The sequence below is a fragment of the Rousettus aegyptiacus genome, unplaced genomic scaffold, assembly GCF_014176215.1.
Source record: "Rousettus aegyptiacus isolate mRouAeg1 unplaced genomic scaffold, mRouAeg1.p scaffold_m13_p_1, whole genome shotgun sequence".
In the NCBI taxonomy this organism is placed as follows: Eukaryota; Metazoa; Chordata; class Mammalia; order Chiroptera; family Pteropodidae; genus Rousettus; species Rousettus aegyptiacus.
The window spans coordinates 98,787,158-98,806,483 of NW_023416284.1; the positions used below are offsets into that span (position 1 = coordinate 98,787,158).

The 19,326-nt window shown below is 46.2% G+C and overlaps 1 protein-coding gene across 3 annotated transcripts in view; it reads right to left on the reverse strand.

Annotated features, from left to right (window-relative positions):
• Positions 1 to 138: 138 nt before the first annotated feature.
• CCND3 (cyclin D3) overlaps positions 139 to 19,326 on the reverse strand; it is a 72,910-nt gene continuing 53,722 nt past the window's right edge. The window contains exons 1-5 of one of the 3 annotated variants that reach the window (XM_016128536.2): positions 6,713 to 7,085; positions 5,643 to 5,858; positions 2,542 to 2,701; positions 1,832 to 1,968; positions 139 to 1,344 (exon numbers count right to left, since the gene is read on the reverse strand). In XM_016128536.2, coding sequence (XP_015984022.1) covers positions 1,177 to 1,344; positions 1,832 to 1,968; positions 2,542 to 2,701; positions 5,643 to 5,858; positions 6,713 to 6,910 — 879 coding nt within the window. In that variant the 5' untranslated portion in view covers positions 6,911 to 7,085 and the 3' untranslated portion in view covers positions 139 to 1,176. Of the gene's footprint in view, positions 1,345 to 1,831; positions 1,969 to 2,541; positions 2,702 to 5,642; positions 5,859 to 6,712; positions 7,086 to 19,326 lie in introns of those variants that run through there. The other 2 variants (XM_016128537.2, XM_016128539.2) reach the window with 2 other exon arrangements.

The window sequence follows — 19,326 nt, forward strand, 5'->3', positions numbered from 1 at the left end:
ATATGTGAGGCAGAGAACATATGGCCCACAAAGCCTAAAATATTTAGTCTCTGGCCTTTTACAGAAAAGGCTTGATGACCCCTGCTTGAGAGCATTGTTACCTCATGCAGTCTAGCAATTACCCACACAATCATCCAATCCAAGAAGCCAAAGCCAATTTTATTCCGGAGTCTTTATTAAAATAGCATGATGGTCCATGATGGTCCTGGGCCATCAGCCTGGATCCTGTGGCCTTAGGAAAGACCTGTGTCAGCAGGGCTTGCCTCCCTCTCCAGACAGGGCTCTGTCACCTCTAGGTCATCCTTGCTCCATCCCCTGCTGGAGGATGGATGGAGCCGAGAGCCAAAGGGAGAGGAGGGCCTGGCCCCTCCCCAGGCTATAGCAGCTCTCTGCCACAAAGATCCTCTAGCCAGCAGCAAGGGGGAGGGATACAGCAACCGCCAGGGTTACCACCAGTTGTGGGGTAGGTGGGCCCCACCATGCCCTCTTACAGTTGTACTCAAAGCAATTAATAAATTAAAACCACCTCTTCCTTCAGCACTGACCCCTCCCCCACCCCGCCCCCTCAATCACACAGGAGAAGCTGAGCAGAAAGCAAAGCAAAGAGGAATTGGTTGGTGCTTGAACCTCTGACAGAGGCCTGGGCCTGTCCCTCTAGGAGCAGCTGTGGACCCGGATTATGCAGGACCCTCCAAAGTGTGCTGAAAGGAGCTGTCCAGACTATGTTGCCTCAGGATGTCTGAAATTTCTTCTGAAAGGCCCCAATCCAAACGAAGTAACTAGGAGGTACAGCACCCTTATAAGGCACCAGGGCATTTTGGCAGTTGAGGACATGAGTACCCCAGAGATAAGGTGGCCTCAAAAAGGAATGCTGGTACATGTATTCACCTACTTCAATGTCATCTCTGACCAGCCTGGCCCACTCCCAGCTAGAACTGGAATGAGCTGAGATGGTCAGAGACAGGAGGAAGAGGAGCCTGACTAGCCACCCAAATATGGCTAGCCAGGCCCCTTAGTGCATGCTAAGGTAGGGGTAGGTAGGACCTACCCCCTTCGACTTGGCAAGGGACAAATAGGAAGGAGCCCCCTCAGGCTTCAGCTGTAGCGTGGTTCAATCCTGTGGTGGGGGTTCCCCTCCTCCGCTGTCTGTGGCCACTCCAGGGGGCCTCTCCAGGGCTACAGATGGATTGCTGTGACGTCTGTGGGAGTGCTGGTCTGGCTGGGCCCCTGGCTGCTGGAGCCCCTGGGGGCTTTGGGTGCTGGGCTAGGGGAGGTCTGGGCGGCTTCCCTGAGGCTCTCCCTGAGTGCAGCTTCAATCTGCTCCTGACAGGCCCGCAGACAGTCCTGGAAACATGGGGGAAACAGGAGGGAACTGCTGGGTGGAATGGAGCTAAAGGACACTTCCCTCCCCCCCAGACCATTTGGCAGCAGGTGCAGGGGACGGACACCTCCCAGCACACAGGGAAGTCTGGGGAGGTTAGGCCACAGCCCAGCCCCAGGAATCAGCCTTCAGTTCTCAGAAACTGCCAAGAGGATGTGGCAAGAGGGTGTGAGAGCAACCCTACATCTGACACCAAACCCCTACCCCCACTCCTGCACACCATTTGGCAGAAAAGGGCACCCAGGGATGATGCCCTTCAACTCATCAAGACCACTTGCTCTTCTCCAGACCAAGGCAGGAGATAAAAGGCCACAGAAGCCCCAAAGGCAGAGCGCGCAAAACTAAGCTTGGGGACCAGGTTGGAGATGGATGCCTCCCTCTGCTGGAAGCTCAGGGAATAGCACTGCTTCATGAATTGACAGCCCGCTGCCCAGCTGCCTAAGCACTCACCACTTCAGTGCCTGTGATGCCTGCCAGCAGCTCTGTGAGCTCATCTCCGGATATGGAGGATGCACCCAGGCCTTGTACTGCAGCCCCAATACTGCCTGTGGCAATCATGGATGGTGGGTACATGGCAAAGGTGTAATCTTAAAAAGAGGGAAAGGGAACCATGAGGCAAGGAGGACATCAAGGGTAACAGTGTGGACTTTCTATTCCTCAGAAAGTGTCAGCATGAATAGAGCAGGGGCCATACTGGAAAATGCCAGCGGTGAGTGGCGTAAGACAGCGGCAAGGGAGAAAGGGCGGGAAAGGGCCTCTGTCCTACAAAGGACCAGGGTGAACAGCAGACTTGTGTAGGTCAGGTCTAGGGGTTCCTTACGTTCCTGGCTAAGAACCAGGGAATGAATGAGTCTCTAATTTGAAAACAAAACTAGGGTCAAGAGGCCTGGGTTCTGCTCCCAACCTAATCACTGTGAGACCTTACACAAGTCACTTCTAAGTCCTCAGAGCCCCTACCTACATATGTACTGGGGGTTTCTGAGATCCCAAACAGCTCTGATTCTAGTCTTCTGCATTTCTATATTGAAACTGGGGTCTAAGAGGGAACAAAAGTTTCACAAGTAAATTTTGAAAGAAAACTAGAATCCCCTAGTTACCCCAACCCTTCAAAGTTGTCTGACTTTCCAAATTTGACAAAAAAAGATGCCTAGAGTGCTTACCTGTAGCACAGAGGGCCAGAAAGGTCTGGGCATGCTTTTTGACCAAGGCCTGTCGGTCACTGGGCAGTGAGAGCCGGTGCAGAATCAGGGCCAGGAAATCATGGGCAATCACAGCAGCCAGGTCCCACTTGAGCTTTCCCAGGACCAGTACCTCCCAGTCCTGGAGGTTGGAGAAGAGGGTGGAGTTAGTGACTAAAGAAGGGGAAGGGAGTAAAGCAGAAGTCTCATGGGGAAGGAAGCCCATCAAACTTGAAGGTCAAGACCCCAATTCTGCTGCTATGTTTAGGGGCTAGCACTGTGGAGTGAGGAGTCTAGGGCAGGTTGTTGGGGACATTTGCTTACAGCATCTATTCATCATTTATTAGGTGCCAGACTACATGCCTTACATAAATTGTCTCTTCTAATCCTGTCTGGTTATCTTTTGGGGACCAATAATCTAGGCCTTCTCCTGACTTCATCCTGGGCTCAGAGCACCTCTCCAGCCAGGGCTTAAAGAAGAGAATGCAGCTGCTAGCAGATACCACCAACATCACCATGAACTTGAGGCTCCTCTGGAATGAAGCAGAAAGACTCCATAATCCCAAGGGAATTATGTGAAAGAGACAATGACTCCTGGCTTCTCCCCCAATTTTGCATCCCAGCCAAGTCTATACCTTTTGAAGAAACCAGAGTGAACATGAGGCCATTCATCCTGTTAACACAGTCACTGAGCCAACTCTGAGGTTCCTCAAAGGGGAGATTGCCCAACCCAACCCACATCCCCTTGGTGGGACATCAGGGGTGGGTCTCGAGATACAGCACCGCACTCCACCCACTTTAGCTGGAACCTGTAGTGCCTAGTGCCATTTGAGTCTCAGGAAGAGCTCTGGATGATTCCTGAGGGGCCAAACCCTATCTCCACCTGCCCAATCCTGTATACCACTCCTAGGTCCCAGAGGGACTCTGAGAGCCCCACCCTCCAGTCCACTCCTCTGGGGTTCCCAGTCCTGGCCCCAATTCTGAGTTGCACACATGAGGATTTCTTCATTGTTTTATCTCAGGAAGGAACTCATGGGTTTGATCCCTTACCGAGGCAGAAATGACAACCCCACCCAACCCCTTACAGGCCCCCGCCTAGGAGTCATTCTCCCAAATCAGCCCCAAGCCTCTCACAGAGCCCCACAGAAACAGCCTGGCCTGAGGCCAGAAGTTAAGCAGAGAAGCTAGCTACTCCTGGTGCTTGTCCAGTGACCAAACTCCTAACTCAGAAATGAACAGAAAGCATCTAGCCTCCAAGGAAATATCTGGAAGGCAATTTGCAGTGGGGCTCACCCTGTGGAGGCATGGGGTCATGTGTGAGGGAAGGTAGCCACCCTACCCTGTATCTGGAATACCCCTGAGAATTTCAGCCCTAGTCTGGCAGAGAACATGCCCCTGGGAGTGATTAGGTGCAGTGGCTGTTAGCTTCCATCATATTTCCAGCCTTTATGGCCACCTAGGCTAGCCAGACGATTCAGATTCTCTTCATCTACTTTAGTGCAGTGCTGAGACAGGATCCTTCCCTTCTTCACTGGGCCTCAACCTTCTCTGCTGCACAAGCACTTGGACTGACTTTAGTTCTCTGAGGTCCCTTCCAGCTCTGACCTTCTAGGAAGCCATCTGCACGCTCCACCCCCGGCTCAGGCAGAGGGGGTTGCGGGGGAAAGTACTTCTTGCCTGTTCTGAAAAACTCCCCTCACACAAAGGCACATATACCATCCCAGCCTTTACACAAAAAGGAAGTCCCCTTCTACCTTCCAGCCCAAACCCCTCCAAAAACATCTTGCTTGCTGGCCTTGGAAACCAGCTCTACCTTCAGACTTGCCAAAAACTACTGGATTGATCACAAAGAGCTGTGGGGCCTCCCGGATTCCCAACTCTGGCCTCCTACTCCCATCTCTGAGAGCTACTTGGCAGGAAGAGGAATCCTGTTCCTCAACAAGCAGCAGTCGGGGGGCCCCAGTACCCTGGCTTCCTGGCCAGCCAATCACAGCAGCCCGCATGCTGCCCTCCTCCCAGGGAGATGGGGCCCAGAGACTCCTCTCAGGGTCAGGAGAAGACTTGGCTGCATGGAACAAGGTTGAGGAGGGTGCCAGCTCACCCTCCCTCTCCCCAAGATCCCGCAGGAGATGATCTGCACACCCTAAATAACCTCTTCTAGATCTAAGCAGGTCCCTCACCTCTCCAGGCTTTGGAGAAAGAGAACCAATGACTCGACTCTCCTGCCTCGGGAAGAGCTCAGCCCAAGTTCTCAGCAAGAGGCCCAGGGAGCCACTTCCCAAACCACAGGAGTGACAGCAGCTCCCCCACAGGGTTATGAAAGACCTTGGTCAGAGTGGGCGGGCCAGAGGAGGGGGCATCATTATCACATCGGAAGCAGCTGCAGCTCAGCTCCCAGTCTGTCCCTCAGTTCTGGCCTTTGGCTGGCTAAGGGGGAAAGGGAGAGATGATTCCACCAGGCCTGAAGCAGCTGCTCAAGTTTCTCAGAATAAGGATTAGGAAGGAACTGTCTCTTCTGGGATATAAGAGGAAAGGTGGGATGAAACTCCTCTGCCCTTCCTTAGAGCAATCAGGGTCTGGCTTTAATCTGCTCTGGGAGACTTTTCAATCACAAAGTCCACACTGGGATAAAGACTCACCCAAGGCGGCCCCCCTCCCCCACATGAAACACATTCCACTCCCCCACTCCAGTGGGGGTGTGCAGGCATGTCCTGCTGCTGCCAATAAATAACTCATGGTGGTTGTGTAAACCCAGAGGCAAAGTACTAGTGAGTGTAGACATGCAGTTTGACTTGTTGCTTGCTATCTGGGGGAAAGACCAGGAAGAAGTGGCACCCCCTGGAGGTCAGAAGAAGAGGAGTAAATTCATGCTGGCAGCTTAAACCTGGGCTGGGATTACCCTAACCACTAACCACTACACCGCACTGCCCCCATCTTTTACCCAAATGTGTGGCTTCCGTGGGCCATGTGCCCTCGGGGTGGGGAGGCAGAAGCCTGAGGTCTTAGCTTTCCTTTTCCCGGTAAGTGAAGGAGAGGTATGTGTTGCGGATGGGGCGGGGCGGGGCGGGTAGTTAGGCACGCACCCGCAGCTGGCGGGGAGAGACAGCGTGGTCGGTGTAGATGCACAGTTTTTCGATGGTCAGGGGCGTAGTCTCGCGCAGCTTGGAGGCCAGCAGCATGCAGACCGCACCCAGGAGCTGCAACTGCGCCTTTTGGGTGGGGACACAGGACAGGTAGCGATCCAGGTAGTTCATGGCCAGGGGGAAGACTTCCTCCTCACAACGCTGCTCCTCACACACCTAGGGGGAGGACGCACAGTGACTTCTGGGGCAGGGGCGTGGGAAACCCAGCAGCACTAAAGTTGAAGGGGGAGCGCTGAAGGGAAGGGGGACGAGGAACAAAAATGGAAGGTGGGGTAAGTGTGCTTACAATGACAAGGACTAATACAGAGGATGCGCCTTCCCCAAGGTGACACTCCCTCCCCCTGCCCCACTTCTTCTGAGATGCCTCCTTCCCCCTCCCCTGGGGTAGAGGGGTACGCCAGAGGCTCTCTTAAGAATTCCACACTGAGACTCCCCTCCCCCATGGGGGGAAGGCGGACGAGTCACCCACGGTAACCAGAGAGCTGGGACCCTACCCCCATTACCACCCCCAACTGCACACACCCAAAGGGAAGGGAGGAGACTCCTGCGGCTGCCTCCCGCACTTTTCATTTCCCTGACCGCCGGAACAGCGCGCGCGCCACCCCCACTGTCTTCCCCGCCAGAACCTCGAGATAGACACAGGAACCGGCTCTGAGGCGGGGGCGGCCGAGCCCAGGATTTCCCAGGCGCGCTCTTCTAAGACCGGGAGGAGAAGGGAAGCAGGACACCCTAGAGAAGCCAGAGGAGAGAAGGTGGCCCCTGTCCCGCTTTCCCGGCCCGCAGAGAGAGTGCCAAACCACTGGCAGTCAAAGTAGGAGTTGGGAAAAGGAAGACACTATGGAGGCAGCCGGCTAGGGTGCCCGAGTGAAAGGCCAGGCCTGGGGGTCTGAGCCACCGGGGCATCTTGCTGATTGTTGTTGAGACCAGGATGTCCCAACAGGGCGGCCCCGGGATGTCCGGAGCCGAGGACGCAGGGACGGCGGGGGAGGGGAGACCCGTCCGGGCGGTACCTCCAGCATCCAGTATGCCAGCATCTTCCGCATGTGCGGCTTGATCTCCCTCTGCACGCACTGGAAGTAGGAGGCGCGGGGCACGTAGCGCTCCTCCAAGCGGAGCAAACTCTGCAGGACACGCTGGTCGCCCAACAGCCGCGGGTCCGGCCCGGCCCGGGGCGCGTGCCGGGTGCCCTCGCAGCACAGCAGCTCCATACTTGGGAAGCGCACGGGCAGGAATGGAGTAAGAACTCGAGAGTCAGAACGCAAGCGGCAGGCCAGAGAGCGCGGGGCGCGGGACTGGTGCTGGTGCTGGCGCTGGCGCTGGCGCTGGCACTGAGCGGTGGAGCCCCGACCCGCCCGCGCCGGCGCGCACGCCGCTTCCCTGACAGGCGCCCCTCCCCTCGCGACGATGTAGCAACCGTGGAATGCTCTAACGTCACAACGTTCCAAGGGGCGGGGCTGCCGGCGTCCCAGACGGAAAGGGCTGGCGCGCGTCCCCCTCCCCCCGGCTGCCGCGTTGGTCGGCGGGGCGCGGGCCTGCGGGCTTCCGGGAGCCCTGTGCCCTTCAGTCCGCCGGTGGAGATATCTTTCCTGGAGATGGTCCTCTTCCCCACCAATGAGCCCTCCCATTTTGTTCTGACAGTAGTCTAGTGGCCCAGAAAAGAACTTTTCTCCAAAGGTTATTCATTCATTCGTCAAATTCTATTTCACCCGCGGCTTGCTCCAAGGAATACAGATACTGATAACTAATTCAATGAACACTATTCTAAGCACTTAATGTGCAATAACTTATTAAAATCTCACAGAAGCTCAATGAGTTAGGTATACTTATTTTGTAGATAAAGAAACCGAAGCACACTAACAATCAATCATAGTTAATCTATAGCAGAGCTAGGATTGGGCAGGCGACAGTCTGGCTCTTGCTGCACCACTGCTATACATTGCTGCTGTGATCCCAAAGCCAGCACCATCTGCATCACCTAAGAGCTGCTTAGAAACGCCTGACCAAAATCTGCATTTCAACAAGACCCCCGGTGATTCCTGAGCATATTAAAGTATGAGAAGGCCTGGTGGAAATCACATCACAGAAAATACAACACGGAGAAAAGGCCAAGGATTCAAGGCCTCACCTTGTCATAAAGCCTGCCGTGTGGCCTTGGACAAGCCCCGAAGTCATCCTTAGCTTCTGTTTGAGGAAAACGTGGGCAGGAAAACTAGATCCTCTATGAAGAAATTTCTTGCTCAGACTTTATTAAATCTTTCGATTGCCATTTTTTCTACCTCCCAAACTTTGGGTTACTTTGTATTTTCCCCAAAGCTGGATTCCCCGTGACCAGGAGGCAGACCACAGGCCTCCAGTAATGCTCCCAAAGGAAGGAGGCCTTAAGGAATTCCTGCCTCTTCTGAGGTCCTTCTGAGGGAAAGGACACTAAGGAAGTGAGTTACTAGAGAAATAGTTTATAAAAGGCCAAGTTCTATGCCACACATTTTCTTAATGAATTGTTTTTTTATACAATAAATTTTATTGTAGTTTTAAATTCATGGAAATATTCATTTGCATTGTAGAAAACTTAGAAAATACAAATAAGCCACAAAAAAAGGGAAAATAATAATTATTTCATCATCCAGATAACTTTAAAATGTCAATAATTTTTATAAAATTATTCTATGAATAAACACATTTTAAAATGAGAACACTGCAAACTGTTTTGCAAGCATTTTTTCACTAAAAAATACCTTGTTAACACTTCCATGTCATTAAATATTCTACATTATCTTTAATGGCTGCATAGTATGACACTGGGTGAATATATCATAATGTATGTTATCAAACATGTATTGTTGGAAAGTTGTTTCCAGTTCTGTCCTATTAGAAACAATACTGTGAAATATTTTTGTGGTAGTATTTGTGTATGCAGTCATGATTATTTCTAAAAGTGAATTAATTTCGACAAGTGGAATTTTTCAATTTAAGGTTATGAAATAGTCTAAGGCTTTTTAAAAGATTTTTTAAATTTTATTTTTCAGTTATAGGTGACATACAATATTATATTATTTTAGGTATACAACATAGTTGATTAGACATTTATATTTATGAAGTGATCAATCTGTTAAGTCTAGTCCCTATCTGGCACCATACATAGTTATTACAGTATCATTGACTATATTCCCTGTGACTATTAAAAAAAAATCTCTGTGAACTGGAAAGATTAAAAGTGGTTTATTAGTAATAACATGCATATATATATTTAATTCAAGAGCTCTTATTGTGCCAATATGAATGTGTACCATATACCTTATCTAATCTTGTAAGTCCTATACTCCTTCCTATCTTTCAAAATACAAATATGAAGGTGTTTTAGTTAATTAATCATTGCATTGCACTCTTTCATTAAAGAGAACAACATATTTAAAATGATAAATAGATATGAAGTTATGGGGAGACAAAGATGTTGACATGTAAGAGGTTTATAGGGTGCAGGAGAACTAAAAAATGTAGCTTTTGAAGTGAGTACATAACCAGAAACCAGACATGTCCTGATGGAAAGTGTTCCTTTACTTTCAGAATTACTGAGTAGGACTCTTCAGGTTAGAAGGTTGTTTCTCTTTGATCAGAGAGTCAATTACCATTATTTCCCCCCAATTTTATTGAGATGTAATGACATATGTCGATTGCATCAGTTTAAGATATACAACAATATGATTTAATATATGTATATATTGCAAAATGATTACTACAATAAGTTTAATGAACATCTGTTACATAATTAACAATTTTTTTTCTTGCAATGAGAATTTTTAAGATCTACTCTTTAAGCAACTTTCAAATACACAATACAAAACTATTAATTATCATCACCATGTTATACACTACATTTCCAAGAACTTATTTATCTTATAACTGGAAGACTGTATCTTTTAACCACCTTCACCTATTTTGCTCTCTTAATACCCACCTCTGACAACCACCAATATGTTGTTTCTCTCAGTAAGCATTTTTAGATTCTACATAGAAGTGAGATAGTACAGTATCTCTTTCTCTGACTTATTTCATAATGCTCTCAAGTTCCATCCATGTTGCAAATAGCAAGATTTCCTTCTTTTTTTAATGGCTGAATAATATTCCATTGTATAGATATACCAGATTTTCTTTATGAAAACTGGAGATGAAAAATGGTTTACTAGTAAAAATATTTTGCCATGTTATCAGATATTTATATTTTTTATAAATTACCTATTCATGCCTTTTGTCCATTCTTTTATAGAGACGTTTTTATTGATTTATAAGAGCTCATTATATTTTAAAGATACACTTGTTTGTAATTTTTCTTTGCCATATATCTTACAAATTTTTTAGTTCACTGTTTGCCTTTCATTTTTGGGTCATGGTACAGTTATTTTTTAAACAAATACAAAGTTTTTATTTTTATGTAGCCTTATTTACTATTTTCCTTAATGATTTCTGCCTTTGAATCATGCTTTCCCCACCATAAAATTATACAATTATAAAATTATACAATGTAGGAAATACTTATGACTTTTTTTTTTTATCACCAGGGAGCTCATTGAAAATGCAGATTTCTGGGCCCTGCTTCAGGGCTTTTCATTCTTCAAGTCTGTAGTGAGAGGGTCCCCAAAACTCTGCACAGCTGAGAGTACATATAATCATGGTTTTTCTTTTTAATGTGTAAATTGTTACCCACATTCATCCAGTGTATCATATTAAGTGGGGCTCTAGCCTTATTTTTCCCCAATTATCATCCAATACATCCTATGGTACTGATTTAAACAATCTATTCTTTATTTCATTCGTTTCCCTGCTATAAGCACCCCGGAGTCTCTTTCTTACATCTTAAATGATACCTTATTTTGATCATTCATGCCCAAAGACTTTCACTGAAAACTGTCCCTCAGAATTCCTGCCACTTTTGTCTAAAGAACCTTAGGTAGTCTTTACCCCAATATCAGGGAAAAGAGTGCTTAATAGAGACACCAGAAGCTCATTTAGTCTGAAATAACCACTGTCCTCCACTTCTAAAGAGAACCAGTGTTCCACTACAGCAAGAGGGATGTAAATTAGATAGCTAGGAAAACTCCAAACATCCAATGAAATGGGAAGAAGGAAGAATTAGCAGAATCTTCTCTGCATATCCCCCAAAAGATGCCAGGACCTCTACTGCCCTCCCCATCTCCTCAATTCCTTCCATCACTAGGCCAACCCATTTATCCTCTCTGCTGAGTTTATTCATCCTTTAAGGTCTGATATACTCCAGGAAGACTGATATCCAGGAAGGTCTGATATCCTTCAGGTCTGATATACTCCAGGAAGACTTCCTAGAACAATCCGGCTACAGGAACCAATCCTCTGGCTGCCAAACTCCTGCAGATTCCACTGCACATGCCCTGCACTGGCTGGCTGTTTCTGGACCTGCTCTCTCTCCCTACCTATGAAGGAGAAAGCAATCCACATGTACTGATATCCAACTATGTGTCAGGCACTGGGCAGGGGGTTTACAATCCACCATCTCACCCTCAAAGAATTGTTTTTGGATGGGAAAACTGAGGTATACTGGAATTAAATAACTTACTAAAGTTCTGTTTAGCTCCTCCCAAACTATACCCTTTGGAATCCCATACTGCCTCTCCTTAAGGATGGAATGGTGTCCTATATGCCTGTGTCTCCTCCGTAGGACCCAGCAAGGTACTATGACCACCAGCGATGATAACAACCCTTAGTGAAATGCTCACTGTGTTTCAGGCATTGTATGTATCTGCTACGTATTAAATCTCATTTTCACATCAATCTTATGAGAAATATAACTATTCTTTTCCCCCTTTTTATAGAAAGGGAAACCAATACTCAAGAGTAGCCAAATAATTTGCCCAGGGTCACAGAGCTAGTAAGGGGTAAAGAGGCAGGATTCAACCCAGCCAGTCAGCTTCAGGGTCCATGCTTTTCACCACGTTGTCCTACAGCCTCTTGTGCTGTTCCATGAGTGTGTATTGATTTATTAGTTGATTTCCTGAAGAAGGGGCACACAGAGACTGCCTAACCCTGGAAGACAGGATTTGAATTTACACCCTGGGAAAAGGAGCTCCTGGTGAGCAGGGCGTTTTGAGGGACATCTCTGCCTTGCCCCTGGTACTGCCATGCCCAGAGCCAAGTCATTCTAGATCCCCAGGGCCAAGGAGCAGGTCAGCTATAAACCAGCTGTCCTCTGAGGAAGCAGGTGAGCTCAATGCAGGGCCAAGTAAAAGGAGTTCTGGAAGGTTGGCTGATCTGCATAGGAACTTCACCAATCACTTCCACCTCATAGGAATAGGGACTCCCCTTGTTTTTTTCCCAGGGGCAGGGGGAAGATGACGACAAAGCAATGACCAGGGCCAATATAGCAGGGAGAGTCTTTCTGTCCAGGTGCATTCAATTAGAAAGAGTTACTCTGTGAAATGGCCAATTAGAGAAGGGGTGGGAACGGAATGTCACAGGCTAGATGAAAAGCCCAGACGAGGAAGGATACAACCCTTTCTTCCTCCTCTTCCTTCTCCCACTCCTCCTCCTCTCATCGTTAAAATGTCTCGAACTGAAGAGGTGAACAAGGTGATGGGCTCACCTATCACCCCACAGTCTATATTCTATGGTCAGTTACCTTCCGACCCATGGAGATGATTAGGTAGAGAACAGGAGAATTGGGGCTGGGGAGCAGTTACCTAAACAGGGAGGTGGATAAGACTCTAGAGTCAGGCTGCTTGAGTTCAAAGCCTGCTTCCACACTTTGTGACTAAGAGGGAGTTCCTAAAACTCTCAGTCTACTTCCTCTTTCGTCCAATGGGGATAATAACAGTCTTTACTCCACAGAGGGGTTCTGAGGACTAATGGCCAGCAAATCATCTTACCCATGCCTGGCACACAGCAAGCACTCAAAGATGGTAGTTCTTGTTGTTGCTGTTGTTGTCGTTCCCTCTCTCAAGAAGTACCCTTTCTGCTACGGACACATGTACCCAGAAACCCTAAGGGAAAGGCAAAAGTTTGAGCATCAGAAGTCCTCCTCCTGGGACAGCAGCTCTAGCAAACGTAGATGATCCAGCTCCTGATGTTCCGTGCATGATCAGGGGATGGTGACCACTGCAGGGTCCAGGGCTGTACCACTCTACCACTCCATGCTCACTGGCTGAGCGACTCTGGGCAAGTTACACTACCTGTCTGTGCCTCAGTTCCCTTTTTTGAAGATTGAAATAATAGTACATCCCCTATAGAGTGACTGGGAGGATGAAATGGGCTCATTTGTGTAAAATACATTGCCTGGCATATAGTGAGCCCTTTAAAAAAAGTTAGTTGTGATTGTGGTACTTAAAAGCACAAAATTCTTTGCATATATGGACAATTTATGACAATAAATGTAATACAATGGATATGGAGGCATCTGGAAAATAAAAAATGCCAGAGATTACTACTGTGGTGGAAGATATCTGCAAATTCTCTGCTTCAGGAAGCATGAAGATGAGTGTTCTAGTCCATGAAACAATATATAGTATACTAAAAGTATACTTTTGGTCTGATAAAAAGTATACTTTTGGTCTGATACACCATTATTAGACTCCTAGTTTTCTAAGAACTGGAAAACCCTATATGAATATTTTCCCCCAACTTTTTACTTCCAGATATTTCAAACCTACAGGAAATCTGCAAGAATAATAACACTGAATGTTAACAATGTATTAACCTAAAGTTCGTTTTTCAACCTATGTCTCCTAAGAATGCTAGTCTCCCATACAACCACATACCAATTAGAAAATTTACACTAAGGCAATACCATAAACAATCTATAGACAAAGTTCCCCAATTGTTCCAGTAATACCCTTTTATAGCTTTTTCCTTCTCACCCCACAATCTAATCAAGAGTTATAATTTGCACTGTTACTCTAAATCCTTAATCTCCTTTACTCTAAAATAGTTCCTGACTCTTTTTGAAAAAGTTTTTGATAACATGGTATTTTCGAAAGCCAACTGTTTTACACAATGTGCTCCCATTTGCATTTGTCTGTTTTCTCCTGATTAGAGGATTAAATATTTTTGGTAAACCTATTACATAGATGATCCTGTGTCTAAATATATGTTTCATAGTGGAAAAATCAAACATTAAATTAAACATAATTTTGTTTGTTCTTCAAGGATTCAGGAGATACTTTAGGGTTTACGGTATTCCAGGTCACTATTTCAAGTATCTGTTATACTAGTACAATATTTCAAATCAATAATCTTCGAAAGTTTTTGCCCGTTCATTCCTCAGTAAAAACTGTTTGAGCATACTCTTCCAATATATTTAGAATACTTAATTTATAAACTATGTCCATTCCAGCTACTCTAATAGATTATGTACATTATAGGACATATTAAGACTTATTAAAGGATAAGAAATTTTCACATTTTCTTCCCACTCTGCGATGGAATGTCTTACACCCAGAGTTACCATTATTTGCCTACCCAGCTCCTGAGAAAGGCTTCACTATTAATCAAGAAACTCTTTCCCACTAAGCCTGGATGGACCTAAGAATATCTACACAGCACTCCAGGCAGAGCAACCAAATTAGAGCTGGCATGTGAGTTGACCTATTTTCTGTTTCTGCTTCACAAAGGAGGCTGCCTTCTCAGCAACTCCACATGGATGTCCAGTAGACACCTTTAAACTCAACTTCTCCAAAACTGAGATTCTATTCTTTCCCCCCAACAAACCTGTCCTCCTGCAGGCTTCCTCACATAAGAAAATGAGAACTCCATCCTTCTGCTTGCTCAGGCCAAAACACTCGGTGTCATTCTTGACTCTTTTCTCTCAAATCCCACATCCACCTGTCAGCATAGTATAGAGGCTCTGCTTTCAAGATATGTCCAGAATTCACCTCTGGCTTTCTCCTCTTCTGCTACCTCCCTGGTCCAAATTCTATTCTTCCTTGTCTTTACTAGTCTCCAACATCTAACCTATTACCATTTCTGGTTGATTCTATGTCCAAATTACATCTCTAATCCTTTTCTCTATTTCCACTGCTCCTATCCTGGTCTAAATTGAATCATCTCTTGCCTGGATTACAGTGGTAGGCTCCTAAGAGGTGTCCCTGATCCACCTTTGCCCCCTCCAGTCTAGTCTCAACATAGCAGCCTTCTATTGGCTCTCCATTTCACTCAATGATTACCAAAGTCCTCATGACGCCCACAGACCCTGTGTTAACTGCATCCCACCCAATCCATTTTCCACTACGCTCACTCACTGTTCCTGGAACATAACAGGTATATATGTTCCCTTTAGATTTGTGTTCCATCTGTCTAGAATGTTCTGCCCCCAGATATTTACATAGCCACATCTTTACTTCCTTAGGTTTTTTTTTTTTTTTAATTCCTCCCACCACTTTCACCCCTGACCTATGAATGTTGCTATCTCCCCTTAAGAACTGGATCTCTGAAGGTGGGGCATCTCCTCGCATGTGCTCATGGTATACACCCAGGGCCTGGAGCACCTGGGGCCTGGCGCACCCAGGGTATGCACCGTGGCTCACCGGGGCTCGAACCCAGGACCTTCTGCATGTTAAACAGACGTGCTGACCACTACTCTACGGGACCACCCCATCCTTAGGGTTTTAACGCAAGTGTCATTCCTCATATAGCCTCTCCTGGTCATCCTACTCCAACCCTGATTCTTCCTAGGCCTTTTCACCACTTTACCTGCTTGCCACTAATCACTATCGTACGATATGCCTTACTAACATGCTGTTTATAGTTTGTTCGCTCCCTCGCTATCCCACCAAAACAGAATGGTGCCAGATTCATAGTAGGTATTCAAAAAATCTTGTGTGAATGAAGGAAGGAATAAATGAAACAAGCTGGATGTAAGAAAAACACCAGCACGAGCCACATGATAAACAGCAACTCGCTGGTGGTAAGGGAGCCGGTTCATCCAAAGCCGGAGGTGCTGCTTTGCTCCAGCCTTTGGCTACACCCTGGGAATAAGTGTTGCCAAACATTCCCTTTGTTTCCAAACACATATAATGCTCTGTGGATTGGGTCTGAGGGCAGGGAACAGTTTGTAATCTCTAGTGAATGTTTGTGAAAAGAAACCTCAGGTACTGGCCTGAACCTGTCAAGTCTCCTTTTCATAAAATTAGAATACAACCTATATATTTACACATATGCTTTTTCTCCCTTTCTGGCTGCCTGGATTCTGAATAAATGAGCCTTCCCTGTCCTATGTTGTTTGAGATTCCTGTTCTACAGCTATGAATGAGGTAAGCCTCCAGGCCTCAGGTGTGAATAGATAACTTGCTACAGCTAAACACCTGGCAAAGAGAGCTCCGTGCTTGGGCTCTCAGCTAGGAAGCAAGAAAACCAGTATTCTTCAATCTAGGCACAAGATAGCCCTGACATCAGTTTAGCATCATGATTAAGTGAGCTCTGGGGTTAGGCTGATTCCAGGCTCTTCCATTTGCCAGCTATGTGATCTCGGGCAGGTTATTTAGCTTCTCCGTCCTAGGCTTCTCACCTGCAAAATGGGGACAGTAATCGCACTTATCTCATAAGGTGTTTGCAAGGATTAGTATGGGAATGGCACCAAGCACAGCGCCAGGCTCATTGTAGGTGCTCAATAATGGGAGCTGTGATCACTAATGATCTATAATTACAAAGTGCCTTCCCCAACCCAGGCCTCATCAGGCTTCAGAATGCTGGACACGAGTCAAAGATGAGAAGCCTCCATGTTAGGAGCTTCCAGTCTAAAGCGGATGACTATGATGATCCTGCATCACAGAGAAATCCTGAGATGTCATTAAGACAGAAGGCTTTTTACCTGGGTAACTGCAACACCCACCAGCAGTAGGCAAAGTGGTTTATATGTAATAAGAAGTGTGGACAACACTGGGAGTGCTGAGGGTTGGTGGTCCTGGTCACCTGAATGCCACAAGACAGCCTATGGAGGAAGAAGTAGGACTGCCGGAGCTCAGCGAGTAAGTGGGGTATCAGAAGGGAGAAGCAGGAAGGGGGCACCCAGAGAAAGTTTAGGCAGGGAGCGAGATGTCCCAACTGTGGGGCAACTACCCATGGTAGCACACCAGAGAATTTTAGGTAATAGAAATAATGGATTACACTTGCTAAGCACCTTCTCTTAGCCAGGCACTGAGAACTTCACCAATGAAGTACAGGTGCTATTATTACCCTCCCATTACAGATGGGAACGGAGACACAGGGAAGCTAAGTATCACCCAGCGCCATGCTGCTAGCAACTGGCTGCCTTAGTTGGGTCTCCCCAGAAGCAGACTCTGAGACAAGGATTCAAGTGAAGTTAGCGACCTGGGAGGTGATTCCAGGAAGCACCCGAGAGTGGGGAAATGAGACAGAAGGGAAGGAAGCCAGTAAAGAGTACATTATTGAGTAAGTTATCACTGTGGGCAAGTGGAGCTCAGTCCTGTTGAGGAACTCTGGGAGCCGATGAGAAGCGCACGCCTCTGCCTCAGAATAACTGCGTCCCAAGGGTGAAGGAGCAGGGACACCTGCCCACCAATTCCCAACACCAGGGGTTGAGGGCTGCTGGGAATGGAGGGAGGGGCCTGCAATTAATTACCAAGAACTTCCAGCTTTCCTGCAGGAAGACACGATGGACAAGCCATCAGGCAAAGTCACAGTGCTGGCACTTGGAAGTGGGGCTGTTGCACACTGGAATGGTGAGAGCCATGGGCACCTGGGTGGAGACCAGCTGCATGTGTGACATTGGCAAAGCTGGGACTTGAACGTAGTCAGGCGCCAGAGCACAAGGTCTAAGCCTGAATAAATATTTTTAATAGTTCTGTGCTCATTTTAAAGTTCTGTTTGTGTGTGTGTGTGTACCAGAACAAACTTAGGACTTTATCAGGTTTCCTTTTAAAACAAATTTAATGAAGAACTTAACTTTTAAAATATTACGTAAACAATAGCACAGGAGGCATACGGATATGGCACATGGTGAGGGTGACATGTAAATGACAACTGGGAATTCATGGAAGAGGAATAAAAGGGCAGAACTTTGAGGACCTCAATTTGAATCTCAGAACCTGGCTCTGTCCCAACTATACACATACAACCAGGCCGGCACCTTAATTGTGTGTGGGAACCTGTCTGTCCATCTATAAAGAGGATAACGAGAGCCCAAACTGCTTAGAGGGTGGTTCTGAGACCAGATGAAATAATACACGAGTTAAAAAACACTAAGTAAATTGTGGAGTGTTTGGCAAATCTAAGGGGTCATTCCAAGGAATCCCAGGGAGAGTGGGTAGGGCCTGGAGCTCCTACTCAGCCTCTCTCTGTCACTCCAAAAACTCCCACCATCACCACCCCCACTTCTGTCTTGCAAAAAGAAGCCAGACTTTGTTGCAGGTAGTTTTGTGTTTCAGGAGAGGCTTGACACTCCTTTGTCTCAAAGGTTGAATTAAATTACTCAAAACCAAATCCTGATAATTCCACAGCTAGTTTAGGAATGGGCACTTGCCAGATTCTGGCCAATAGGGTGTGAAGTCAGTCTTCTAAGGGGCTTCAATACCTGGGGTGCAAGAGAAAAACATTCATTACTGCCCCATGTGAGAATGGAGTAAGATCGCTAATATTTATTGTATGATTACTATGCACCAAGCACTATTCTAAAAGTTTTTTAAAAAACCTAATTCATTTAATCTATATTAAGTTTTTGAGGTAAAGAACTATCATCCCATTTGAAAGAGACAGTAAACAATTTATCCAATGGCATACAGATATGGGATTAAGAATCAGATTTGACTGCAGAACCCATGACTGTGCTGTGATACCTGGAGCACTGCAGCTATATTGCAATAATGAGAGAAGCTGACACCTGCCAATGATAGCTGAAAGAACAAATTTCTCACCCTGATGATGTTGTTGAGCTGCTGAATTAACCAGTCCTGGAACCACCTACCTCTGGACTTTTTGTGATGTGTGAGCATTTTCATTATTGTTTAAGCTACTTTCATTCCCCAAGTAAAAGTTCCTTTCTCTACTATCACTCACATGATAGGACAACCTTCAGTAGCAACCAGGTAAAGAGTTCTACCAAACATTCAAGAAGTATTGTAATCTTGTAAAAACTTTCAGAGAATATAAAAAGATGGTTCACTTCTCGATTCATTTTTAGCGTAACTGTGATTCTAAAACCCAACAAGAATAGTATGAGAAAAGAAAATTACACTTAGGAACATGAATGTAAAATCCCAAGAAAGATATTAGCAAACTGATTCCAGTAATATATAAAAAGGGTAGTTATTTTATGATTATGTTGACTTTATCCCAAAAATATGCATGGTTATTATTTTTTAAGAAATCAATATATTCATCACACTAAAAGATAAAAGGAGCAAAAATATATATATATCATGATCACATCAACAGATGCCAAAAAACTTTTTGATAAAATTCAACATACTCACAATAAGAAAAAACTCTTAGCAAAGCAGGATAGATGGGAATTTCCTTAGTCTGCTACAGGGCATCTACCCAAACCTTACAGCAAACATCTCCTTTAGTATTTGATACATGGAAAGTAAACCAGGCAAAGTGCCAAACATCCAGGCTAGTGGGCAGAACTTCCAGGGCCTTAGCAAACGCT